Raw genomic sequence first — 23,978 nt, forward strand, 5'->3', positions numbered from 1 at the left:
GAGTGCAAAGCCTTCCTCGTCTTGGAATAAATTCCACCGAGGAGGATTAGGGCGGGTCGATCCTTCAAACACTGTCAATACTGCCATGGAGCCAAACAAAGCATTAATCATGGCGTCTCACGGGCGCTCTTAAATAAATCATGCGAGCCTCTTTTCTTGGGTGATGTTCCAGTCCAATCTGAGATTATTAAACATTAATCGAGTCATAGCGAGGAACATAATGAGACGTTCCCCAAGGCTGGCCTTTCTGCTGTAAGAGGCTGCTGTGAACTGGGAGGCTAGTGTATCACTGCTGTGAGTCAGTGATCAGGAACACAGGCTTGGTTCTTCTGTCCAAAACAATCCCGCCGGCAGCGAGAAGACCGTTCGTCTAGGAGTTATCAAATATTTACACGTATCGACAGTGGAGCGGTGACCTCGTGGGTTCCTGAGCCTCCATTGAACTGTACAAGCAGACCGCGCTGATGCTGATGGAGGGGTTTATGACAACACGCGCAATACCGGATTAGACTGGAAACATACGTGCTGAGCACACGGTATGCGATATGGGTAATGGGCTGAGAGAACAGGATGAAAACATCTATATGTAGTATAACAAACCACTGGGGAAAAAAGAACAGATGAAGAGAGTAAGAGAACGGAGGAGTGAAGCTAGATTAGAGATGTGAAATCAAAGGTCATGTGATCAGCTGAGATGTCAGCGTATGGATGATTCTGAAAACATTCATGCACTAATAAATGAAACAGAGATGGAATACAGATTATCAAATAAAATATTAAGTAGCGATGCACCATATTGGTAATGAATTTACTTATTGTGTTTATATATATATATATATATATATATATATATATATATATATATATATATATATATATATATATATATATATATATATTTATTTTTTTTTTTTTTTTTTTTTTTTAAGTGCATCCTCATTTCTCCTGTTTTCATATTTAAACCCTACAATTATGAAATATAATCTTTAGCAAATTTGAAAATGAATATTAATTTTTGTATACTTTAATTTCTAAAATAGCTAAGTTTAAAATGACTGTTTTAGTCTATTTAATTTAATAAAATTGATTTATTTGTATTTTTTACAATAATTAAAGGCTATTATGTAAATATGCGATTAACTAAATAACGCATTAAATGCATCACTTTAAACTAAACTAAACTACATCTATTGAAAGCAAATAAATTCAGAAATAAATTTAATGAAATATATGACATGCAAACATTTTGATTGAGGAAATCTTTCCTTATCTTTAAGCATAAATACAGTAAATTTCAAAATGAATACCCATTTTTCATATTGTAAATTATATTATTGTTATCTATTAAATTACTTGTAGAATTTTAGTTTTTTAGTTTAGCTAGTAAATTTGAAAAAACTATTACAAAGAAATCCATAACTAACTTTGCAGAGTAAGTATTTTGTGAATCGGGGTAAACATGTCTGACGTAGATTCTCAGTGACGTGAACACATCCCTAGGGATCTTACCTGCAGCGTTGTGTCAAAGACCACGAGCTTGGAGCTGGTAGGGACGATGTCATAGCACTTATGTGACTTCATAAACCGCATGTAAATGTCGCTCTCAGATTGTTCAACGGCTGCAAAGACAGCAATAAAGGACAACACAGTCAATTTGAAAGCAAAGTGAGACATGAATGCAAGTCAATAAGTTGTTAAACACCAGCACTGCTAGAAGGCTGAGTTGCTGATGCATTCATAATGAAAGTTCGTTTTGTTATTTAAATGAATTAATGAACATTAAGCTGGACAAGCTTTGAATAACAATATTCCTTACTCAGCGCACGAGGAAAAAAGTAGGCTGAAAAAACTGCTGTGATAAAATTGTGGTAAAATCAGACATTAAATACATTTAAAAATACAAATAACAACTTAATTAAATCTAATGTTACTAGACATCATCTGAGTTTTAATACTTTTCCATGTAAAATAAGACCATCCACTTATGAGGGACATCCTTCCTAAAATATAACAAAAGCTTTATAATTTAATGTATAAAAGGTGTAAAGATTTATACAGTGTGAGCAAAATATTAAGTGCACCATTATAAAAAAGTATAATAATAATAATGTAATAATAATGTATTCTTTTTCTTATACACATTTATTTATTTATTAATACAATAATACATTTATACTGTGTAAATACATTTTTATGAGTCAGATTTGAACATGTACATGAAATGTTAGAATATTATTATTATTACAGAAAGATGATAATTTATTATTTTTCATGCATTGCCTTTATATGATATTTAATAAATATTAAGAGTATTTTTATATTAACCACTGTACAATTCAGTACATGGAAAATATCATATAATACAATTATTGTTTTTATTATTAATTTTTTAGCATAAGTCATGTTAAAAAGATAACATGTACTTTAATAACAATAATGCTATTATTTTACGTATATTATCTCAGAATATGATTCTTACATTTAATACACTTACATAATGTAAGAGACGATAAAAAATAAATATTATAAAAAATAAATAAGAATCCATGATAAAGACAACCTTGATAATAATGATAATAATACTAATAGCAGGGCTTTTACATTGTTTTCAAAAACCAAAGTGCATTATACTACCTAGAAAATCCCTAGCAAAGAAAGACTAAATAAATGAACACCCACTGTAGTAGATCTGGTAGCATGACACAAATGGGTGACATGAACTCACTGAACTGTGGACTCTGATGTCTCTCTTGTTGTTCCTTTTAGCAGCATCCTGCCTAATGTCTCCAGTTGCCATGGTAATTCTTACAGTAGTATCCTTAGACACTAAACCGCTTCTTCAGAAGCTGTCTAGACTAAAAAAAATCTTTTGTCGCAAGGCTATAGGTGCAGTCAGAGAGGACCCAGGCCCACAGTCTAGACTGAAATCTATTTCTACTGTTTTGTGTTCATACACACATAATCTGTTTTAACCCGCTGCTGAGCGAAAGTTGACATCTGACTCAAAACGCTTTCCAACTAAGGTACCGCGCTAGGCCACAAAAAAACATTCGGTGTGGTGAGGTTAATAAAAGCCTGGTGTTCGAAGTATTTCTCACTATCGCTTGAGCTCAGCGCTGTTTAACACTGCTGGCTGTTGTCAAAGAACAGTCCTGCAGTAGGTCTAGTATTAGCTCATGGAAACGATTAAAATAGGACAGTCCAGCTGCTGCTGCTGCTTGAGGAAACTTTACTGAGGGGATTCAAAAAATAAACGCTTAAAAAGGCCGCAGCTGAAACAATACGTACTTGGTGAGAAGTTAGCGTACTTTAAATATGCTAAGACAATGTAAAGCGCATGCAAAACGACTCTGCAAAGAGCGAAAACACCGTGGTGCTTCACAATAACACAAAAGTCTCTGAACATCCAGACCTGTTTGAAACGGCAACAGGCTCAACCAATGATATGAGTTTGGGGGCGGGGCTATGGTGATTCACAGTGAGGTCATAAACTCAAAAATCAAAACTGCCCTGATCTTTTTGGAGGTCATCGTACTATAAAAGGTTGTAGGAGGTTTTAGTACTCAAATCATTCTTGCAATACTAAAAACTGCTTATTTCTACTCCGCAGAAAAACTACAGCGCTGCCTGTTTAGCCCCGCCCACAAATCAGCCTATTACTTCATATAAACGTTTTTGATGTAAAAATCTTGATAAACTTTACAAGGGTCACTGTACAAATGAATAAAAAGCAGCTAATGATGCTTTTAATGGGATAAAGAGTTATTTTTTAACATAACGACTTATGGCATAACCGTGTCTGCACGAATGAACTCAACATTTTATTTTTAAAAATATTGAGATTTTTTTTTTTTTATTTACAGCATTATCAGCATTAATAGGCTGTATATAAACCTATTTACATGTGAAATCAAACATTTGAGCACCTCCACATAGGCAAAATGGCAGCCGGCGAATATTCAACTGTGAGATTGGTAGTCCAATCAGACTTCTCCTATTGAATCTTCAACTATTCAGGGTAGCCCCGAATGTTTTCACTAGCGATTCCACTGTTAATTATGATTATTAAAAAAATTAAGTTGCAATAATGCGGACTGATGGCTTCAACAGAAGCATGCTGTTGATTAAACAACCTCGTAGCGCACACAGAAGGTGTTTTTAAAGTAGTGTATGTAAAACATATTCAAATACATTGAAAATCAATTCCCTTAATGGACAAAATGAATGGGATTTTTTACTTCTGAAACCCTGTTGTTGTAAGTTTATACGCCCGACCAATAGAGTATGGTTTAGGTTGTGGAAAACGGTCAGTATTTTTCCACACTTCATTACGAGAGCAACAATACACCCATTCTAGTGTGGGATTTGTGCTAATCATAATTCCCAATGTAAGAAAGTATACATATATATATATATATATATATTATCCTTAAATAGACCCAAACAAATGACAAAAGAAAGCTACTCAGAAAGTCTGGATGTTTGGATCTACCACAACCAGAGGCATGACACATTGGCCGATGTCCATGGTGACTATTCAAAGAACTGAATTACTGCAGAATGAATCTTTTGTTTGTTGAAAACGCTCTGGTTTTCACATGCTATTAGATCGACAAGCCAGGCCGCGCTGGAACGCTTCCCGACCGCATGCTTCAAACCAATGCCTTCAGACATCATTTAATGACGGCGCTTCAAAAACTAGCACATGCTATTAATACATCAGAAAGCGCACTGCTCTGCTCTTCACATGACACCAGATTGGTTGCACTTCTAGGATATTATTCATTAATACATTAGCCTGTATCATTCGCAGATTTTCAGTGAATAGTAACTTCAATTTGCTAACACGAACTCATCTAAAAACACTCATTTTTGGTCTCAGCCACTGTCAACCTAAACGGAAACACCAGCCTGGGGTTTTACAGTTCAGAGATAGATAGATATCTACGAGAGGTGAAAGTGTAAGAGAGGGTTCTGAGGACTTGTTGGCTTGGGGAAAACCCTCAACCTCAGCGTGAGTGTGCAGATCTGCAGCCTGCACGACCTGCTCTCGTTTCCACTAAAAGGTACAACAGTCGAAAGACCGGCAGCAAAAGCCTTTATAAATAATGGCAAGACTTGCGCTGCCAGACCAAGTGCGGCATGCTCGCATCCTATTGCTGGGAAAACCTTGCCTGGGGCGAAAGCACTTCAGAGGAAAACGTCGGCTTTGAAAAACCTCTGAGGGCTGGGTCTTACCCTGTCGCACAGCATTCCTTGTTAAGTCCAGTTATAATTATGGGATTGATTGCTTATTAAAACTACAGCCATAAGCTACTTTCGCACGATTGCAATCAGGTATCACATTAACAAACAAAATTGTTCATTAAAGCTTTAAGTGAAACTAAAATGAACATCGATATACTTTTATCAACTTTTATATTTTTATAACAAATTTCTATTTTTAAAAAATGCTGTTCTTTTAAACTTTTAATTCATTAACGAATTATGTAACCAATAATATCTAAAATGTTCAACATCATTAACATCAAAATATTTATAGAGCAACAAATCAGCGTATTAAAATTATTTATGTAGTATGACGTGCCACTGAAGACTGTTATGAGTTATGATGCTGAAAATTGAGTTTTGCCATCATAGAAATATATAACAACAGAAAACATCAATATAAAATTGTAATACAAAAATAAATACTTTTTTTTAATGTATAGGCTACCATATGTATGTATATGATGTCAACGTAATAAAACAATAATACATAAACAATAATAAAAAAATTAATAAAATTTTATATTTATATAAGTATTATTATTTTATTAAAATATAATACAACACATTTTATTTATATCTCTATATGGGTTATTTAAACTACAGAATATATATATATATATATATATATATATATATATATATATATATATATATATATATATATATATACACATACAGAGAAAGTAACACTTGTTAATTATTAACTACTTTTCCCTCAATAAATTCTAAATATGGTGCTTATTAATAGTTAGTAAGGTAGTTGTTACTGTAGGTCTAGGCATTGGGTAAGATTAGGGATGTATGTTTCTTAGGTGTTTATTATTTGCATATTTTTAAAAATGGCAAATTTTGAATAAATAATAATTGTTTGTAAATGTATGTATATATATATATATATATATATATATATATATATATATATATATATATATATATATATTAAATATTAATAATTGTTTACACCTATAAAATATATATTTTATATAGAACTACAATATATAAATAGGATTAAAAGGTTATGCATAATTTACCACTGACTGAGCTCCCTTTAAACATTCTCATCGTTTAAGCGATCAATATATGATCAATATCCACAACTGCAAAAGGAATAAATATAATTGGGCATTACCCTCACCCCTGAGGGACTCCTTGACGTGGGTGAGACGCTCTCCAGCCAATAGCATCTTCTGACGCATGAACACCCAACAGGTTAGAAATGACGAATGGGGATCCCGATACATTACTGGGATCTCCAGTGATTCCTACCGAGCAGCTTGACGTGAACCCGACACCTCGCATAAAAACGCCTCGCCTAACGTGCCCTATAATGACCGAGGAAAATCCGCATCGCGTGATTGTACCCGGGTTAGATTATGAATGAGATTAAAATAGACCGTCCCTAGAAGTGCGAGGACTGGATAAGTCGGCGGAGAACATCACAATGTCAAGACAGCGGAGCCGCTGAGGCAGCCGGTGCAGAAAGCGAAGGCACATCGTTACAATCACGACGCGAGAGACGCATACTTCCCCGAAGAGGCTTACCTTCATCCTCGAGATCGAGTTTCTCCAGCATGTCTTCAGATAAACAGTGGACCTGGGGACAGAGTGACAGTGTCAAGCACAGACGAGGCGATCTCAGGCTGCCCTCCCCTCGCCGTCCACACACACACACACACACACACACACTGGCAGACAGTCGGTGAGGAGACCGGTGAGATCGGAAGTTGGCTGTCAGAGTTTAATAAAGAAACAGCAGACTAAGCGGCGGCAGCGTAAACCGAACTGGCTCGGAGCAGGAAAAAAACAAACCGACTAAGCGCTCATGATTTTGGGTCCATCGGTCCTTGTAGGGACCGTCGGTGTTTGCAGGCGTGCTCCGGTTGTGTACCCCTGCATCCAATGTAAAGTCGGTCGCGAGAGACCCTCCCCCTCCGGCTTTTTGCAAATGGACTGTTCCAGTTTGCTGCAGTCGCGAGCCGCTAACGGTCTGACAGGGAGTGTATTAAATCAACCGTTCCTCTCACTCATTTCTTGTTAAAGGCGAAACACAAAGTGCGAATATAAAAGCGAGCGGAGTCGGCCTGCCCGAACCGGCTGGTGGTGGGTGGGGATTTTGATTCATCCCGGTGAATCGAATCTCTGAATCGGTTCACAAAAATGATTCATTCGTTGATCGACTCTTTCGGTTTAAGGTTAAATGCGCTTTCGTATTAGCAAGAATACAGTAAAGTTTCGCGTAAAAAAGCGGAAGCAGTCACGGTTAAGTAAATTTAGGTACATGTTTGCGTTACCATTTGCTCAAATTGCTAAATTATTGTGTTTTTATTTTGAGGAAAAAAATAAAGAAAAAACAGAGAGAATTATAATGGCAGTCAGAAGAGAGAAAGATCGATTTATCGTCACTCATGTATTAGAAACACCCTTAAATACTTTTTTGTTTGTTTGTTTGTTTTTGTAATTTGACGATGTTGTAAATGTGCATTATTTAAAAAAAAAAAAAATTAAAAGATGCATAGTGTAATCTTGCATGCAGCGTTCCTGATTGCATGGATTCCTATTGAAATGACCAGATTTTGCCAGCAAACAATTGCTGTAAAGTTGTAAGCGTGCACCTTAAATGCCATTACATCAGCAGTGTTTTGTGTTATGCGTAATATACACTTATTAATTAATTAATGGCTTAATTTTATAACGTTCTTAATAACTGCTCTAATTCCGTGAGGATGTGGAAGTACGACTACACAGAGAAGTATCGTAGTTGGAATATTTTCAGATGTGATTATTTTCTGCTAAACAATTAAACACTGGCAGCTAATCAAAATGCACCAGATTTTTAGAATTGAACAGATTGCATAACTGCTGTGAGGAGGCATATTCATTATTATATCACTACACTTGTAATCAGTGAACAGCTAATATATTGAGTCAGTGCACGGATAAATGATTCACTGAAAAGATTCGTTTAACAACAGTGATTCACTCATAAGTGAAGCAGTAGTTGTTTAAACCTGCGGGGAATTTGTAAGTACTTCACATTACACAATAGACAACAAAAGATCCAAGGGCTCGACATCAATTAAAGTCAAAATAGATATGCAGAGCTTCCCTCCTTTTCCTCACTACCAAGAAAATTTAGGGAATTCTGCCTTGCAATGATACTCAGTCTTTAATACAATATATTTGCATAAAATGTGTGATGTGTTTGTCCATGAAAGATCAACATTAAAATGTTGGCGAATTGTTAATATTCCTAGTTTTTAGTCTTGTTTATGAAATCAGATGGCATTTTTCTCTCCTGGATTGTGCTTAGAGGATTTCTAAGATCAAATTCTTACTCTTCTACGTCTAAAATGCATTTGCACATCTATGCATCCATAGAAAGACTGCCTGTGCAAATAAAGCAGCAATGCTGTTTGTGTCATGCCCATCTGGCCGTGACACTCTTTCTTGACCTGTATCTTTTTCCATCTCTCTCCTACATGCATAGCTTTTAAAAATTTTTTTGCCAAAACCTATGAATGTCGCCCGACTCCAAAGATATTTCTCACAACTGTTTTCCTTTCCCAGAGAAACATCTGGCATGGAGGGTAATTAAAATGAACTATGCCCAAATTCCTGCCTGATGAATCAGTGGGTGTGGCCGTCTGAACAAACTTGAGCCCTTGTGAGAAAAACCCACGAAGTAAACAAACACAGAAGGGGTGTTCACGAGAAAAATGTTAGTTTACAAATCTGGGGAATTACAGGGGAAGGTAAAATAGAAAATGAGTAGCTCAAAGTGTTAGACCTTGACAGAGTGAGAGGCATTAGGTTTATTTAAAAGACAGCAGTGAGGAGTGAAGGTGTATGAGCAGCACTGATTCTCTTCATCCGCATTGACCACTATGAGACACATGTCAACGGATCAATATTACATAATATAAGAATTGCTGAGAGTGGATTTTCAAGGGTTTTTAAAGATAAAGAGAAGCAGAGTAGCAGATTTTAGGGACGAATTCACAAAACGTGCGCTTCTATTATATTTTTATCTATGCTGTGACGCTAAGGCACAGACAGTATTTGAATATGGCTGATTATAGGACCTCATTAATAAATTATTAGATCTGTGTGAAAACGTTCCGAGCAGATGCTGTGAATGAGAGTCGGAGTGTCAGAGAAGGAGTAAAGGAAATGCGCGTGAAGCTGATAACACATCTGCTGAGTGCAGCCTTGGACCTCTGCTTAGATTACCGAGCGGGAGGCAAGGACAACAGCGTTGCAGATGGTGACTGCTGTATTGATTTTGGCTTGTGACCGTGATGAACGGTCAGTGGGTTGAGTCGCAAAATTCAGATTAGATCCACTGACAGGAACTGGCGAGTTGTGAAAGTATTGTGCGCCTTTTTTTTAAAGGTGACATATTAAGACCCATTTTATAAAGTGTACAAGTCTCTGATGTCCCTAAAATCAATCAATCAATCAATCAATCAATCAATCAATCAATCTATCTATCTATCTATCTATCTATCTATCTATCTATCTATCTATCTATCTATCTATCTATCTCAAAGGTTGTTTAAAGGTTCTATAAAGAACTACTTTTTACAATCTAAAAACCTTTTGTGAAACCAAAAAATTTCTTCAGATGTTAAAGGTTTTTTATGGAAGCGTATAGACGAAAAGGGTTCTTTTGGCATCCTTTTAAGAGTGTCAGCTAATTTAGTAACTAGTAACTTTAAGATATTTTTGGTAAAACCAGGTTATTTTTGGTAAGGGTAGCTGTTGTTGTCTGCCTTAACTCCCTCTAAACCTGTTATAAAACAATGTCAATATTTGTCTGCTATTCCTACTCTTTGCAAAAAAGATTTATTTATTTATTTGATGATGTTATAAATGTGCATAATAAAAAAAAAAAAAACTATATATATATATATATATATATATATATATATATATATATATATATATATATATATATATATATATATTCAGTAATTGGCCACTACTGCTAATTTAATTTAATAATAATTTAATTTAATAATTTATTACTTTTCTGATTTTATATAGTTTTATTATTGAATAACAAATTCAGATACTTCTGAAATTCTGAAACTTGCTAAAACAAAGTTACTGGATTTCTTTTTCACGTTTTCTTGGTTGGTAGATCCACTGGGGACCGGATTTTAGTGCTTAAAACCTGAAAAGTCAGATATGTCACCTTTAAGTATTAGTAGACCGGTAGGGTTAGGGTTAGAATAAATTGACATGTTCTTGAAAAGCTATCTATAGTCAGTAGAATGCCTGTTGGTAGATCATCACAATAAAGAGCTGGCAGATATTAATCAGTCTACTTATACTTCTATCTATCGAATGATGATGACTTGAATATTAAAGATGCACAAAATGCCCCTCAGCAGATCACTCACCGCACGTGAGGTAGATATCGGTGCAGAGCATGGACAGGGAGGTGGTTTTGTGACAGGCGGGTTGTGGTGCTGTCCCGTGTCGAGGGGGGAGGACGAGGAACGGTGCACAGGGGCATTCCGACTGACTTCCAGAAGAAATGATGAAGACTGCTTGGTCAGTTGTGTTGGAGTGGTGGGTGATGAAGAGATACCAGAGGCTGTAAAAACAGAGAAGATAAGACACATCAGATACAGTCTATCTATCTATCTATCTATCTATCTGGAATTCATTTTGATGTTGAAATTATACACTGCGCCTTTAAGACTTTATGACTGTGTACAGTGTCTCACTGTATCCCGTTCTCTGCCCACAAAGGATGATTTAGATCCACCTGTCATTTAAAGGTTAGGCTGTACCTGTCGGAATTTCTGATGCATGCCTGCAGGAATAGAAAGGGCCATAAGGCCTGAACCGCAGGCAGTTTTGTCACCTCATTTTACACTTCATCTGCTGTTGCAGGCTGCAGGTTTCATGCTGTGATTCCTCCAGGCTCTGCCCTGCATACTGCAGTCAGACCACAGAAAATGACTGGCATAAACAACACCACTCTGGATGTGTTTATTCGGTTACTGGGGCTACACGATTCCTCCAATTCGCGGCAAAGGCCAGAACGTGACACATTTGTCAAAAGTGTTCATCACGCCAATCGCCTGAGTAATTGGCCTGTCCGTTTTGGATTCGTGCTGCACGTTAGTAGGCCGTTAAATGATAGAAATCAATCTCATTGTGGACCCTCTAATTGCATTTTTGTGATCGCTTCAGCTCCCTGTTGTTTGAACGTGACCCACTTCTGTGTGCCGTCCTCTCCCTTGGCTGGATTCGGTTGCAGAGCCGTAAGGAAGCAGAGTGGTGTGTGGAGGAAACTTATTGAGTTTCTGCTTTGATGAGTCGATAAGAGGAGAGTGAAATGTAGCACTGCCTGCAGAGTTCAAGATACCATCAGCAAACCAATGAGGTAAGAATATATTTCCAAGAGAACACCAAGATCTATTCGTCCATCCATATGTTCCTCTATCTATCTATCTATCTATCTATCTATCTATCTATCTATCTATCTTTCTAACTATCTATCTATCCATCCATCTGTCCCTCTATCTATTTATTTAACTGTGGGTGCAAAGATGCCGAACACAAGCAAAAGTAGATTGATGAGCATATTTGACTAAAAATCATAAGCATTTATCAAGCGTGAAAGAGCGATCAAGGAATCCATTACAGATGTGCGATGAGAAATGATTAACAAGCCGTCCTGACTAGCTCAACTCACTGCACCAAGCCATTATCTTCCCCCAGCCGAGACCGCACGGCCATGGCTGCTGAATGAGTAAAGAGCTTATTTTACAGCAGTCGGCCTCGGCCCAGTAAACACTGCACATAATAGAAAATAGACAGGAGGAGGGCAGGAGGAACATACAGGGAGCTGAGAATGAAAGTCTCGGCGATGATGTCATCAATAGCCCCTCACCCAGTCTCATCTTACACAAAAACTCACAGGGATCATCGACCATCAGGACCCACGGAGTCACATGATCATTGCAGCAGCGCTGGAGGTAAACGAGCCGAACGGAACACACCCACAGGCCATACTCGCAGCGCTTATCGAATGAAACTGCCCTGATGAGCAGTGCAAGTGGCATATTTATGAAGCCGCATTACTATCAAATCATTTTAATATAATTACGGAACATAATCAAATCAAAACCAGGCTGGAGACAGGCCTAATCCTAAGGCTCCATGCATCTTTCATACTGTGTTATGTAAGACATCCAAAGCCTCCTTGTGTTAAGTTCGAACACATTTAGGCAGGTAAACGCCAAGGCGGCGTTCCTCAAACACGATTGCTCATTCTAGACGCTGTATCTCCATTGTATCGTTATGCTGACGTACGCTTTTCATACATTGGCAGGATCGTAAATCAAATTTAAGCCCCTGAGGCCGATTTAATGGCTAAATTGAGGAAGAAATTCATTTTAAGAAATGTCTGCTTGCTTCGAGCTCGGCTAATTGAATCCCAACCAGTTATCGTCCCGCAAAACACATTTGTGTTTTATTATATAAACACAGAATAAAAATGGACATTTCCACGCAGTTCATGTTTGGAAAAACCACTGTAAAAACATTTCTCGAACATAAATGCATGAACGTCTATGTAGTACTGTACATTGATAATTAATCATACCCATGTATTACTACATTGTTCATTTTGATGTTGTTTTGACTCTAAGAAGTGAACTTCACTCTGTAAATAGAGCTTCCTCTGCTGTCATCATGACGTCTTTTGATGTTTACCTTGCAGACAGAGGTTAGCAAACTTCATCCTCGGTGACTGATGACCTTTGACCCAGTGTCAAATAATTTAACCCAGGCGCTCGCAGGCAGAACACTTACTATTCAATGAGCCATGACAGGCTAACTAATCCAAACAAAAACCCTCGAGAGCACTTGACATGATTAATTTTTCAGTGTAATGCAGCTATATGTCCATATTTTGTCATATAATAAGCTTTAGAAATGTAACAACACGACTAATTCACAAAAAGCCTCGGCACAGTCAAATCAACCAACACTGACCTCTTGATTTGCCTTTCCGTCTGTCTCTCTTTCGCTCTGAGTAATGAGCAGCCAAAGTATTTTACATATGTCAGCTGATGAAACACATTTAGAACTGTGCTTTTAATGCTATAAAACTAGATGAAAGCTTTCATGGCCATGCTATGCATTTGCATTTGTTAAGTTCGCATGTGGGTAAAGAGGGCTGCGTCATGCACATCTCTAAAGGTAAAGATAGCTTAACATAGCAAAAAAGGATAGCAAAGCTTTCTTAAAGACATAATAAAGACAGAGATGTAGATCTTATCAAAATGACAAGGACATTTCTGGATCTGTAAAGACACCAAAAGCTGAGCAGCGCCCCCTAAAGCTATTTATACAGAATTGCATATTATTAAAAAACTGGGACAGCTTTATGGTTTATGGTAAATATAGCCTGCTTTCTAATTGTATAAGCAGGCCAGCTTTTTTTCTGGACATTTCCGCCAGAATCAATATCACTTTTAATTTTTAGATTAGAATGCATTTTATAAATAAAAAAAATAAACCCAAAAATTAAATAAATGAGTAAAATAAAGTATTTTACCACAAAAATAGAATAATAATATTTTTTTAACATGTATTATTCAAAAAATATTTTAAATATACTAAAATATACTGTATATAAAATATAATAATATACTATAAATAATGCATTCAGATTTAATTCATAAATTAAATGTACACACACTACTATTACAATTGTGGTTACACTTTATGCTATGCTTACACCTATTAGATGCTTATTAGTATGCATATTACTAGAATATTAGCTATTTATTAGTGCTAATTAAGCACATATTAATGCCTTATTCTACATGACCTTATTCCACATCCCTAATCCTACTAATTTAACAATTACCTCACTAACTATTAATAAGCAGCACATTAAGAATTTATTGAGGGGAAACTAGTTAATAGTTAAAAAGTGTTACCTATTCTAATGTTTTTCCAAAATTGCATACTACACAGTATCCATAGTATGCTACACGAGTGTTTAATTCTAACACAGGCAATGTGTCCGGTGAATTATAACGCATACTCATAGTTTAAATATGGCCAATGAGAACACAAGCTGCAATAACTTTTGCTTCGGATTGTGTCTCTGCCTGGTGACATGCATCCATGTGTCACAAAGTCCAGGCTGTTCTCCCAGCAGGCACCATCTCCATGTCATAGCGATGCCTGTCAAAATCCACTCAACCGACCAATAGGATTGCATTTTCTGATGCAGTGCGTGACATTCACAACGCTCGCTGCTCTCATCCGCTTTTACAGAAGCAGAAGACTCAGATCTGATCAGAGCTTGCCTTTATTTTTTCGGAGAGAAGAATTTATATTTAGATTCTAGTTCAACAGAAGCTGCACCTTAAAGGGTTCAGAGATGAATCACGGTTCCTTCTTCACAGTCTTTTGGCACCACAACAATCATAGCATGCCTAAGTTAAATGCAAAATAAATAAAATAGATATTTAATTTTTATTCATTTATTTATATTTTATTATGGACATCTGAGAGGAAAATACTGATGTGTAACAGGTCTCAGATCAGTGAGGGGCATCCTTCAATTGCCATTTGCGCTATGTTCTGACATTTTCAGCCGCTAACTTGTAATTTGTGTCTCTCTATCATCCATCAGCCCGTCAGCTTTTCAATATCACTCCAACTTCCAGACCTGTTCACAGAGGGCAAGTATGATCCACTCTCTGTCCTTTCTCCCCTTGCTGTCTCTCTTTCATTTCTGTCAATCGTTTTTCCATCCGCTGGCTGTTAGAAACGGAGCGGAACGTGATCTGTTGGTTAATGAAGGTAAGTGGCTGGTTGTAGCAGATACAGCAGCAACTGTATACACTACCGCTCAACAATATTTGGTCACCGAGGCTGCGTTTAAATAACAGTAATATAATAAAAACAGTAATAATTGTCAAATTGCATTCTAATTTAAAATAATCATTTTGTATTGCAATATAATTTAAAATATAATAAAAAAACTTAATTTCTCCTTCCTTCAGACACGTGTCAACAGATTCAAACATTTGTAAAGAAGAGTACTAAGAGTACTCAGAGAGTGAGTTCTTTTCATCTTTGAAATAGTGATACAAATCAGAAAAATCTTGATTTTCATGTCAAGTGTTCGAAGATAACATGCATTCAATTTTTTGAGACACAAAGGTCAAAATTTTTTGAATATAGCATGAACTGTCACGTATGTCCAGGGTTCTTGTTGAATGTCTTTTAGATTTTTAAGAGGTTGAAACTAAATCAACTACTGCCGTGCTACCTTTAATACTTCTGAATGTGATGTCTACATACAAAAGTATGGAAAAACATACCAATATATATTTCAAACCGTATATGGACATGAAGCTGCTCTGTGTGTTATTTCCTCCCAGCAGTATTTCAGTGTAATGTTTTATATTTGAATGAGTCCCACTGAAACTCACTCTCAGTAGACTATAAATAACTACTCCCATTAATAACATCACAGGATTATCCCTTCGCAAGCATTCTATCTGAAGAAAACAAAACATCCCATTTAGAAAAAGTCATACAAATCTTAACAGCTTTTTGTTGATCCACATTGCAGGCCAGATTAATTTTTAGAACTTGGCCCATTCTAACCAAAATCACCCGTTTGAAAGCATTGCATAATATATATCTTGAGACAACGGAGTCTAGTTTTCTGCTGGGAATCATCTGGGACGATGTTTAATTGGAAGGATGCATTGGTAAATTACGTTTAGAGGTCGTCAGGTTTGCAGGTAAAGGCTCTTATTGTGCAAATCTATTAATACACAAGAAAAACATTTGACTCTTTAAGGTCTGAGATCTGAATGCATCCGACAAAACTGTATGACTGAAAGTTCATGAAATTCAGTGGCCTTATACTCTTAAAAATGTCTGAATTCCATTGCATTAGACAACAAAATAAAAGCATTTAATGCAAACAAATGAACTTTTCTCTCTCAAAATTTTTTTAAAATAAAATTTCATAAAATAACAAGTTGTGTATATATAAAAGTAATGCCAATAATGCGAAATAATATATATATAGCCTAGTCAGGTCTCTTTTAATCAGTTTGACAACCAGAAAACATTATATGTTTTACAATAAACATATTGTTTTAATTTAAGACTAAATAAACTTCAGTTACACTTTATTTTAAGGTGTCATTATTACAGTGTTATTATAAATTAAAGTACAGGTTATTATTAATTAGTGCTGTCAAATGATTGATTGCAATTAATCGCATCCAAAATAAAGGTTTTGTATGTATGTGTTCTCTGCATATATATATATATATATATATATATATATATATATATATATATATATATATATATATATATATATATATACACACACACACACACACACACACACACACACATACAGTATATATTGAAAATATTTACGTGTGTATAATTATATAATTTATAACTAATTACATTTAATATATAAATATACTTAAGAAAATACATACATGCATGTGTGGGCATTTATATATACATAATAAATATACACAGCACACATACATATGAAAACATTAATTGCGATTTATCGTTTCACAGCACTACTCTATAGGCTTACGATTAGGGTTTGCAGAATAAGTCTTAACTGCCATCTTACTGGTTCCCAGGAGGCCGTGGGGCTCTGACTGTCGTCTCCCTGTCCGTCCATCTTGGTCCTTGCGTTTTTTGGTCCCTCTCAGGCTGCTAAAGCGTTTCATGGGTAGTGAGGGAGTTTGCAGAGACTGTGGACGGTGCAATAGGTCATTCCGTACACATAGTTTTACTTCCAGGTCTTGGGTCCATATCATTGAGCCAGTGACAGGTGCTCTTCAAGAATTATTCCATGCTCTTCAAGTGCCTCCTTCAGGGTTCTTCTGCTTCTTTTTCTTTATCTCTATTTTTACAGCTCTGAATCAGTGGCCGGCCGGCCGGCAAGCCTGCAGCAGATTGTCAAGTGCAGCTGTGTGTACGCCAGCATGTGTGTGTGTGTGTGTGTGTGTGTGTGTGTGTGTGTGTGTGTTCATGCCTTCAAAACAGCATGTGTAACAGGGAGACTGTAAAAGGAAACCAACCCATCCTTGCTCGTGATTGGCCGAACTGTGGAAAACCACGCCCAGTCGTAAATATTTCAAGTACATTCGCATACATTAAGCATTGTGCGTCTGTGTGAATGTTTTGAGTTTTGAGGATTTATATTAGACAAAGCTAAATATATGTAGCTAGAAAGAAATTTCACCATCTAGTGTCCAAATAAACTTTGTTAATATAAAAGAAACTTGTAATTTCATGCGGTCTCTGACCTCCACTGGTTTGGAGTCAGTTCATTTTAATAAAAATCTCATTAGGGAGAACACAAAAAATAATCAGGGAACCATAAAATAGGATTTAGCTTTTCCGAATACCTTGCCAAACTGAAATGAATGTGGCGCCGTGGGAGAACATTCCTGTTTAATGCAAGGTAAAATCTTATTCTTATTTGCTTATTAGTGGTACAAGCAAAGTATCACTATTATTATTAAGACATTAATGATTTCATTCAGTTTCCACAAAAATATTAGGCAGCACAGCTGTTTTCAACATTGATGATAATCAGAAATCAAATCAGCATATTAGTAATTTTCACGATAACGTCAGAAAAATCACTGAAGCCTGGAGTAATGATGCTGAGAATTCAGCTTTGCATTTTAGAATAGAATATATTTTAATCCATTTAATATATTGCAGCTTACAAAACTTAAATTAACAAAAGTTACCAAGATCGCATACGTATATGTATATATATCATTTTTTATTATTATTAATGGGACGTTGTTCCTGGCACTTACACTTGTAAGTAATGAAACTTCATTAAGCTTTGATTATGTTCCTGCATTATTTATCAGCATCAGGAGTTTGTCTTCTTTACTCTGACCGTATAATGTAAACTGACCTTTACTTAAAATCGATCGCACAAAATATCAGATCAAATCTGTATCTCTCCCTGTAAAACAGCAAATCAAGTCTTCAAAACAATAGTCTGGTGAAATCCAGTATCTGGGTCACGAAGGGTATTCCATTCAAGGAGGAAAAACAATCACTTTAGCTAATGAATGCATGTCCCGGTGATAATAGCCATCAACATCTGATCACCCCCTGCTTCCTGTACCATCATAAACAAATCATTCTCTGTCAGTGCACTCAAGGCACCAAATTAATCACTTAAGAGTGGGTAAAGTCACACTGCCAGGCCAAGAGATAGTTGTGTAAGCAGAATTAGATGGGTTTTGAGTAATCACCTCTCATTTTCCAAACACTCCTCTGTCGTTCCTTGTCAGGGGCACTTAGGGTCCTGCTAAGCACTTCTAAAGACGCTCATTTGGGCCCAAAAAGTGCCTTTGGTGAGAAGCGAACAGCTAATCCCTTCCAAATCCAGTGTGCTTCCTGACATCTTCAAAGGACCAGGGTCAACAAAACACTGGAAGGAACAGGGTTGGTTTTTAGGACAAAAATGCAGTCGGGAACTACTGAAGGGGCTTTCTTTGTTTGAACAGTCATTATTTAAAAGTCTTGGTTTTTCGGTGTTGTGTGCTCTAGACTCTACACACGCAGCCTAGTTAGCTGCCTACCAAGGCAACAATTTAAGACTGCTCTTAAAGTTCATTGGGAACGTCGTGCAATTCGATACAACAATCCCAGAATGCTTCGCAACGTGTTCGCCAAAAAATACATCCTCATTGTTGACATAAACGTTGACTGTAAATCATGGTTTAGAAGGGAATTAAATGGAATTGCAATTCACATTTGACTGTAAGAAAGCAGAATTTAAAGTAAATTGAAATTCAGAGACATTTTAGAAAAGCAATCATTCTGATGAAAAACTTTATATATATAGTTTTATATATATAAATATTATATATAAGTATGAAATATTTTATAAATATATTTAATATAACAAAACTAGTTGTATGATATTTAGTAACTAGGGATATTTTTTAATATGTAATTTATTTCTGTAGTGCAAAGCTGAATTTCCAGCATCATTTTCTGCCGTCTTGAGTATCACATAATCCTTCAGAATTTATTCTAACATGCTGTTTAGCTGCTCATGAAAAAACTTATTGTTATTATCAATTGTGTAGCTTCATGGTTAACTCCTCTGTAAACTCCAACTTCTGCAAACTCCATCCATAGCAAACTCCTCAGCTTCCTGTGGTGTGAAGCCAATTCGGTTTCACACTCGTGAACTGAAAGGGAGCCAGTTCTTCAATTAGGAGCGCAACCCAACATTAGAATGCATTGTGAGCTGCTGCTTACGGCATGTAGAGCGTTCCAAATCAGTCACTTCTGAGGTTCTGTATCAGCCGGCACAGGCTGCTTGTGTAGGCCGCTCACAAGAGCTTTTGTGTCCATCAGCAAGTACTGACCTGCTCTTCTATGGTGCCAGAGCTGGAAAAGCCTTCCTATTCCATTTGCCTGATTTAATAAGCTTTCATGTGAGAGTGAACATGCCAAGTCACTGGATATCTAAGAGGGCTTTCTACTACAGGTCACCTTGTACTTTTGGAGTCAAGCCAGACTGACTTTTCCAGTCTTTTAGAGAAAAAAAAAGAAAGTGGCGGCTTATAAGAAGGCAGAGAAAATCAGCACTTTTGGGATCCTGTTTGAAAGGTTTGGTATGACATGAGGGTAAATAATAACTGATTTATAGATTTAAAAGTTCTCAGAGACCAGAGATGCTTTATGCTGTTTCTCCCAATGAGAATGTTCTAGAAAGTTGCCACTGTAGTCTCTTCCTTAATAAGGATATGCCCATGCTATGTCTTTTGACATGGAGGAAATGATGTGCAAACATGGCAGTTTTCTGTAAATACACAAGAGCTCTGCAGGAGCAGTCAGATCCAGTGATGAAGAGCATTACCAGATAAGGCCTAAATGAGGGAGAGGAATGCACTGGCACAATGACAATTCCTTAAAACATTATCTAGATGTTATCCAGATGTTTGGGTAAATGTTAGAAGGCTAAAAATGGCGCGGCGATGAAGACATCACAGTGATTTTGACAACTGACTAGCATTTATTTATTATTTATTTTATTTTTTTTTATCAGCTTTTCATTTTTAAATAATGAAAGTAAAGTAGCAGCTCAAATAAATTCAAATTTATTAACACGTAATTAAAAATGGTTTAATTCCAGTTTCAAGTTTTAATTAAACATTTAAAAAAATTAATTTACATATATATATATATATATATATATATATATATATACACACACACACTAAAACAAAAATTACTGCATAAATATTATTTATAAAAGTAACTATTAAAGAATTTGTAAAAATCATTATAAGTAAAAAGTAAAATACATAATACATATATTAAAATATATACATAATTACATATACAAATACATATACTAAAATATAAAATTCAATTATATCATATACTGAAATATTCAGTGTGTGTGTACATATATATATTTATATATAGTGTTTTCAATTGATTAAAGAAAAAGCATTAATCGCATATTTTTTAAACATAAACTCTTTAAGTTTTTAAACATACTTCTATATTGCTATAATTTTACTTTCACATTTTTTTGTGACTGAAGGCCAGGATCAAGAATACTTTTTACAAACTACCATAAACAGAGTTTCCCACCAGATGTTTTTTTTCTTTTTTTTTATTTGAATAATAATAATATAAAAGATATTAATAATTTAAGGACAAAAAACAACAACATAGTATTATATATATATATATATATATATATATATATATATATATATATATATATATATATATATATATATATATATATATACACACACACACACACACACACACACACACACACACACACAAATAGAAATACATAAGTAGACTTACATGACAACTGACAAGTCAAAATCTCACTAATACCACATGAATCTATGAAAGTCAAGCAAGCATGCATTTTCCCAGAGAGATTCTGGGTGTGTGTGTGAGAGAGAGAGAGCTGAAAAAGAAGAGACGCAAAGGCAGGAGCCTGAATATTTCATCAGGGTCAGATGATTCCTAAAGGGTTCTTATCACTCTCTCTGCGCTGACAGGACCAAGCCCTGCACTCCACACGTCCTGAACTAGAACGAGCTCGTCTCTCACATACTGGATTACATAACTGCAGACCTGCTTCGTGTCACCACGGACTGGTGCTGCTGAAACCAGTGGGTCATGTGCTGCCTTCAGCCTGGATGTCCAAAGAGTTAAAAAAAAAAAAAAAAAGAATACCTAAACTACAAGACACATTACCAAATTATACATAACTTTCCTATACAAACATCTAAGTCCAGTGATGTATTAGATAATAGCATGGTATTGTATGGTAATTATAATAATATACCATGCATGGTATTCTAATGTACTTTAAAGAATCAAATGGTCATACCATCTAAAATTATAAAAATAAAATTATTAATATATTAACAAAAAAAGAATAATTACTCAAATTAAAATGAAAACAGAAATATAAAAAATATTAAAATACTATAATATTATTGCTTTTATTATTACAATAATAATAGTTATAAATAAAACTACATTAAGTATAAAATTACATATTAGTTTGCCATCATTATGATTTCTTTTTTAACTGACCAATTTTGACTTTGTTCTTGAATGAATAAACAACTGAATGATTCAACAACTTACAAATTAAAGCAGTAGTTTGACACCACCTTCTGGCCATTTTTGTTTTATATCAAAGTATCGTTCTGTTTTTCAATCATTTCATATGTCAGTATTCCAATTTTTATATTTAAAACTTTAATCTCATTAATGCAACGTAGTGTAAATGCACGTGCGAGTGCTCCTTAAATAAATAAATGCAAGAGCCTATTTACCAATAAATCCACTTAGCCAATGTAATTATTCAGCATTTTTGTATCCATCCTAAACTGCTCCTGATTGTCCAGTCTATTTTAAAGCAGTACCCATAACAGGCACTTCCTGTTTTTTCCCATAGATGGTGATAAAAGAGGAAAAAGCTGCAGAGGGCATGGTGTCACGCAGATGAACACAGACATGCGTGTGACAGTCACTGCTGAGATAAGTCACCTGTCAGCTGCTGAAGCAGCGTATTTAAGCGTTGCCTGGCGACGAGCCGCGGGTCTTTGTGAACGCGCTCCAGGGCCTCAGAGCTCATGGTGTGAAGTGAGTGAGGATGCATCGAGTAGAAAAGAGCCACCGACTCGCTTTAGCCTTTCCCTCACAGGCTTCAATGCTCATTGTCTTTTTCTTTTCCCCACACTCTCTTAGGAACACATGTGGCTCTCAGTTAAACATTTGCGCTCCTGGTCTTAAGCAGCATGAGTATATTTGTGGCAATAGCCAATAATACATTGTATGGATCAAAACTATTGGCTTTAATGTTAAAAATTATTAGGATATTAAGTAAAAATCATGTTCCGTAAATATATCAGAACTTTATATATACTTCTGATATATATATATATATATATATATATATATATATATATATATATATATATATATATATATATATATATATATATACATATACATACTTCTATATTTATATAAGACCAAATATGTTTCAAATACGTTGAGAATCATCGAAATAGCAATATTTTATAATATATTAAATATATTACATAATGTATTAAATCATAAAATCATAATGTCAGAAACGTGAAACCAGGCTAATTTTAAGGTAATTTTTGCTTAAAAAGCAATGGAGATTGCGGACGTTCATAATAATAATTTGAATAATTGGTTTTACTTTATCTCCATCTAGTGGTCACAGAGGAACATGACATTAAAAGCCACTTTTTAGGGTCAGTATAATTTTATTTATAATTATAATAATTATAAAAATAATAATTAAATTGATTCAAATGAACAGTAAATCGTTCATTTAAAAAAAAATGTAAAAGATTTTTTTTGGAGGAGGGATCACAATTTCTGTTTTAAAAATGTTTTAAACTGTTTTAAAAATGATGACTACTAATAAAAATGTTTTGGACCAGAAAATCAGCCTATTAAAATGATCTCTAAAGGACTGTGTGACGGTGTTATTATGCCTGCTGAAAATTCAGCTTTGCGGACAGGAATGAATTATATTACAAAATCTGTTTAATATTACACAACATAAAAGATTCGATCACATAACATACCGCGCTAACGTTTTATGTATTATATAAAAAATGCCTTGTAATACAAACACTGTTATTGTCACACAGACGCAGCATAAGTTAATTATTTTATAAGCTGAAAAGTCAAAATAATATAATGGAATAAATGATCGATTCAATTTTCGTCTTGCTCTTGATACATCAAGAATGATAATTCAGTCCACTAGGGGGCGCTACAACCAAAGAACCGCACTGAGGCGCGCAGAAGGATGACACAGCATCTGTTCTTCCTCATCGCGCTTTTCTTGAGGATCTCTGCCTGCGCTGAGGAGCTCCGAGGGCGTCTTAGAGCCAAGGATTAATTTCAGTTAATATCATTTGTATGGAAGCTAACGTGATTGAATTATGGGCTTTCTGCATTCTGATGTCACTGTCTGGGTGCAGCCCAATTCCCGGATATAACAGGATTTAAAATTTCTCCGGCAGGTTCTGAGTGCCATGTCCTGAATGACAAACGCTGCTTGAACGGAAGCTGCTGTCCATCAGTTT

The 23,978-nt window shown here is 35.5% G+C and overlaps 1 protein-coding gene across 7 annotated transcripts in view; it reads right to left on the reverse strand.

Annotated features, from left to right (window-relative positions):
• Nucleotides 1-23,978, reverse strand: part of prkag2a (protein kinase, AMP-activated, gamma 2 non-catalytic subunit a) — a 49,357-nt gene that overhangs the window by 12,835 nt on the left and 12,544 nt on the right. For 3 of the 7 annotated variants that reach the window (XM_043226664.1, XM_043226667.1, XM_043226665.1), the window contains exons 4-6: nucleotides 10,677-10,873; nucleotides 6,814-6,865; nucleotides 1,510-1,619 (exon numbers count right to left, since the gene is read on the reverse strand). In XM_043226664.1, the coding sequence (XP_043082599.1) occupies nucleotides 1,510-1,619; nucleotides 6,814-6,865; nucleotides 10,677-10,873 (359 nt within the window). Of the gene's footprint in view, nucleotides 1-1,509; nucleotides 1,620-6,813; nucleotides 6,866-7,080; nucleotides 7,367-10,676; nucleotides 10,874-16,936; nucleotides 17,275-23,978 lie in introns of those variants that run through there. The other 4 variants (XM_043226666.1, XM_043226669.1, XM_043226668.1 and 1 more) reach the window with 4 other exon arrangements.

Source organism: Puntigrus tetrazona, chromosome 24, assembly GCF_018831695.1.
Source record: "Puntigrus tetrazona isolate hp1 chromosome 24, ASM1883169v1, whole genome shotgun sequence".
Taxonomy (NCBI): Eukaryota; Metazoa; Chordata; class Actinopteri; order Cypriniformes; family Cyprinidae; genus Puntigrus; species Puntigrus tetrazona.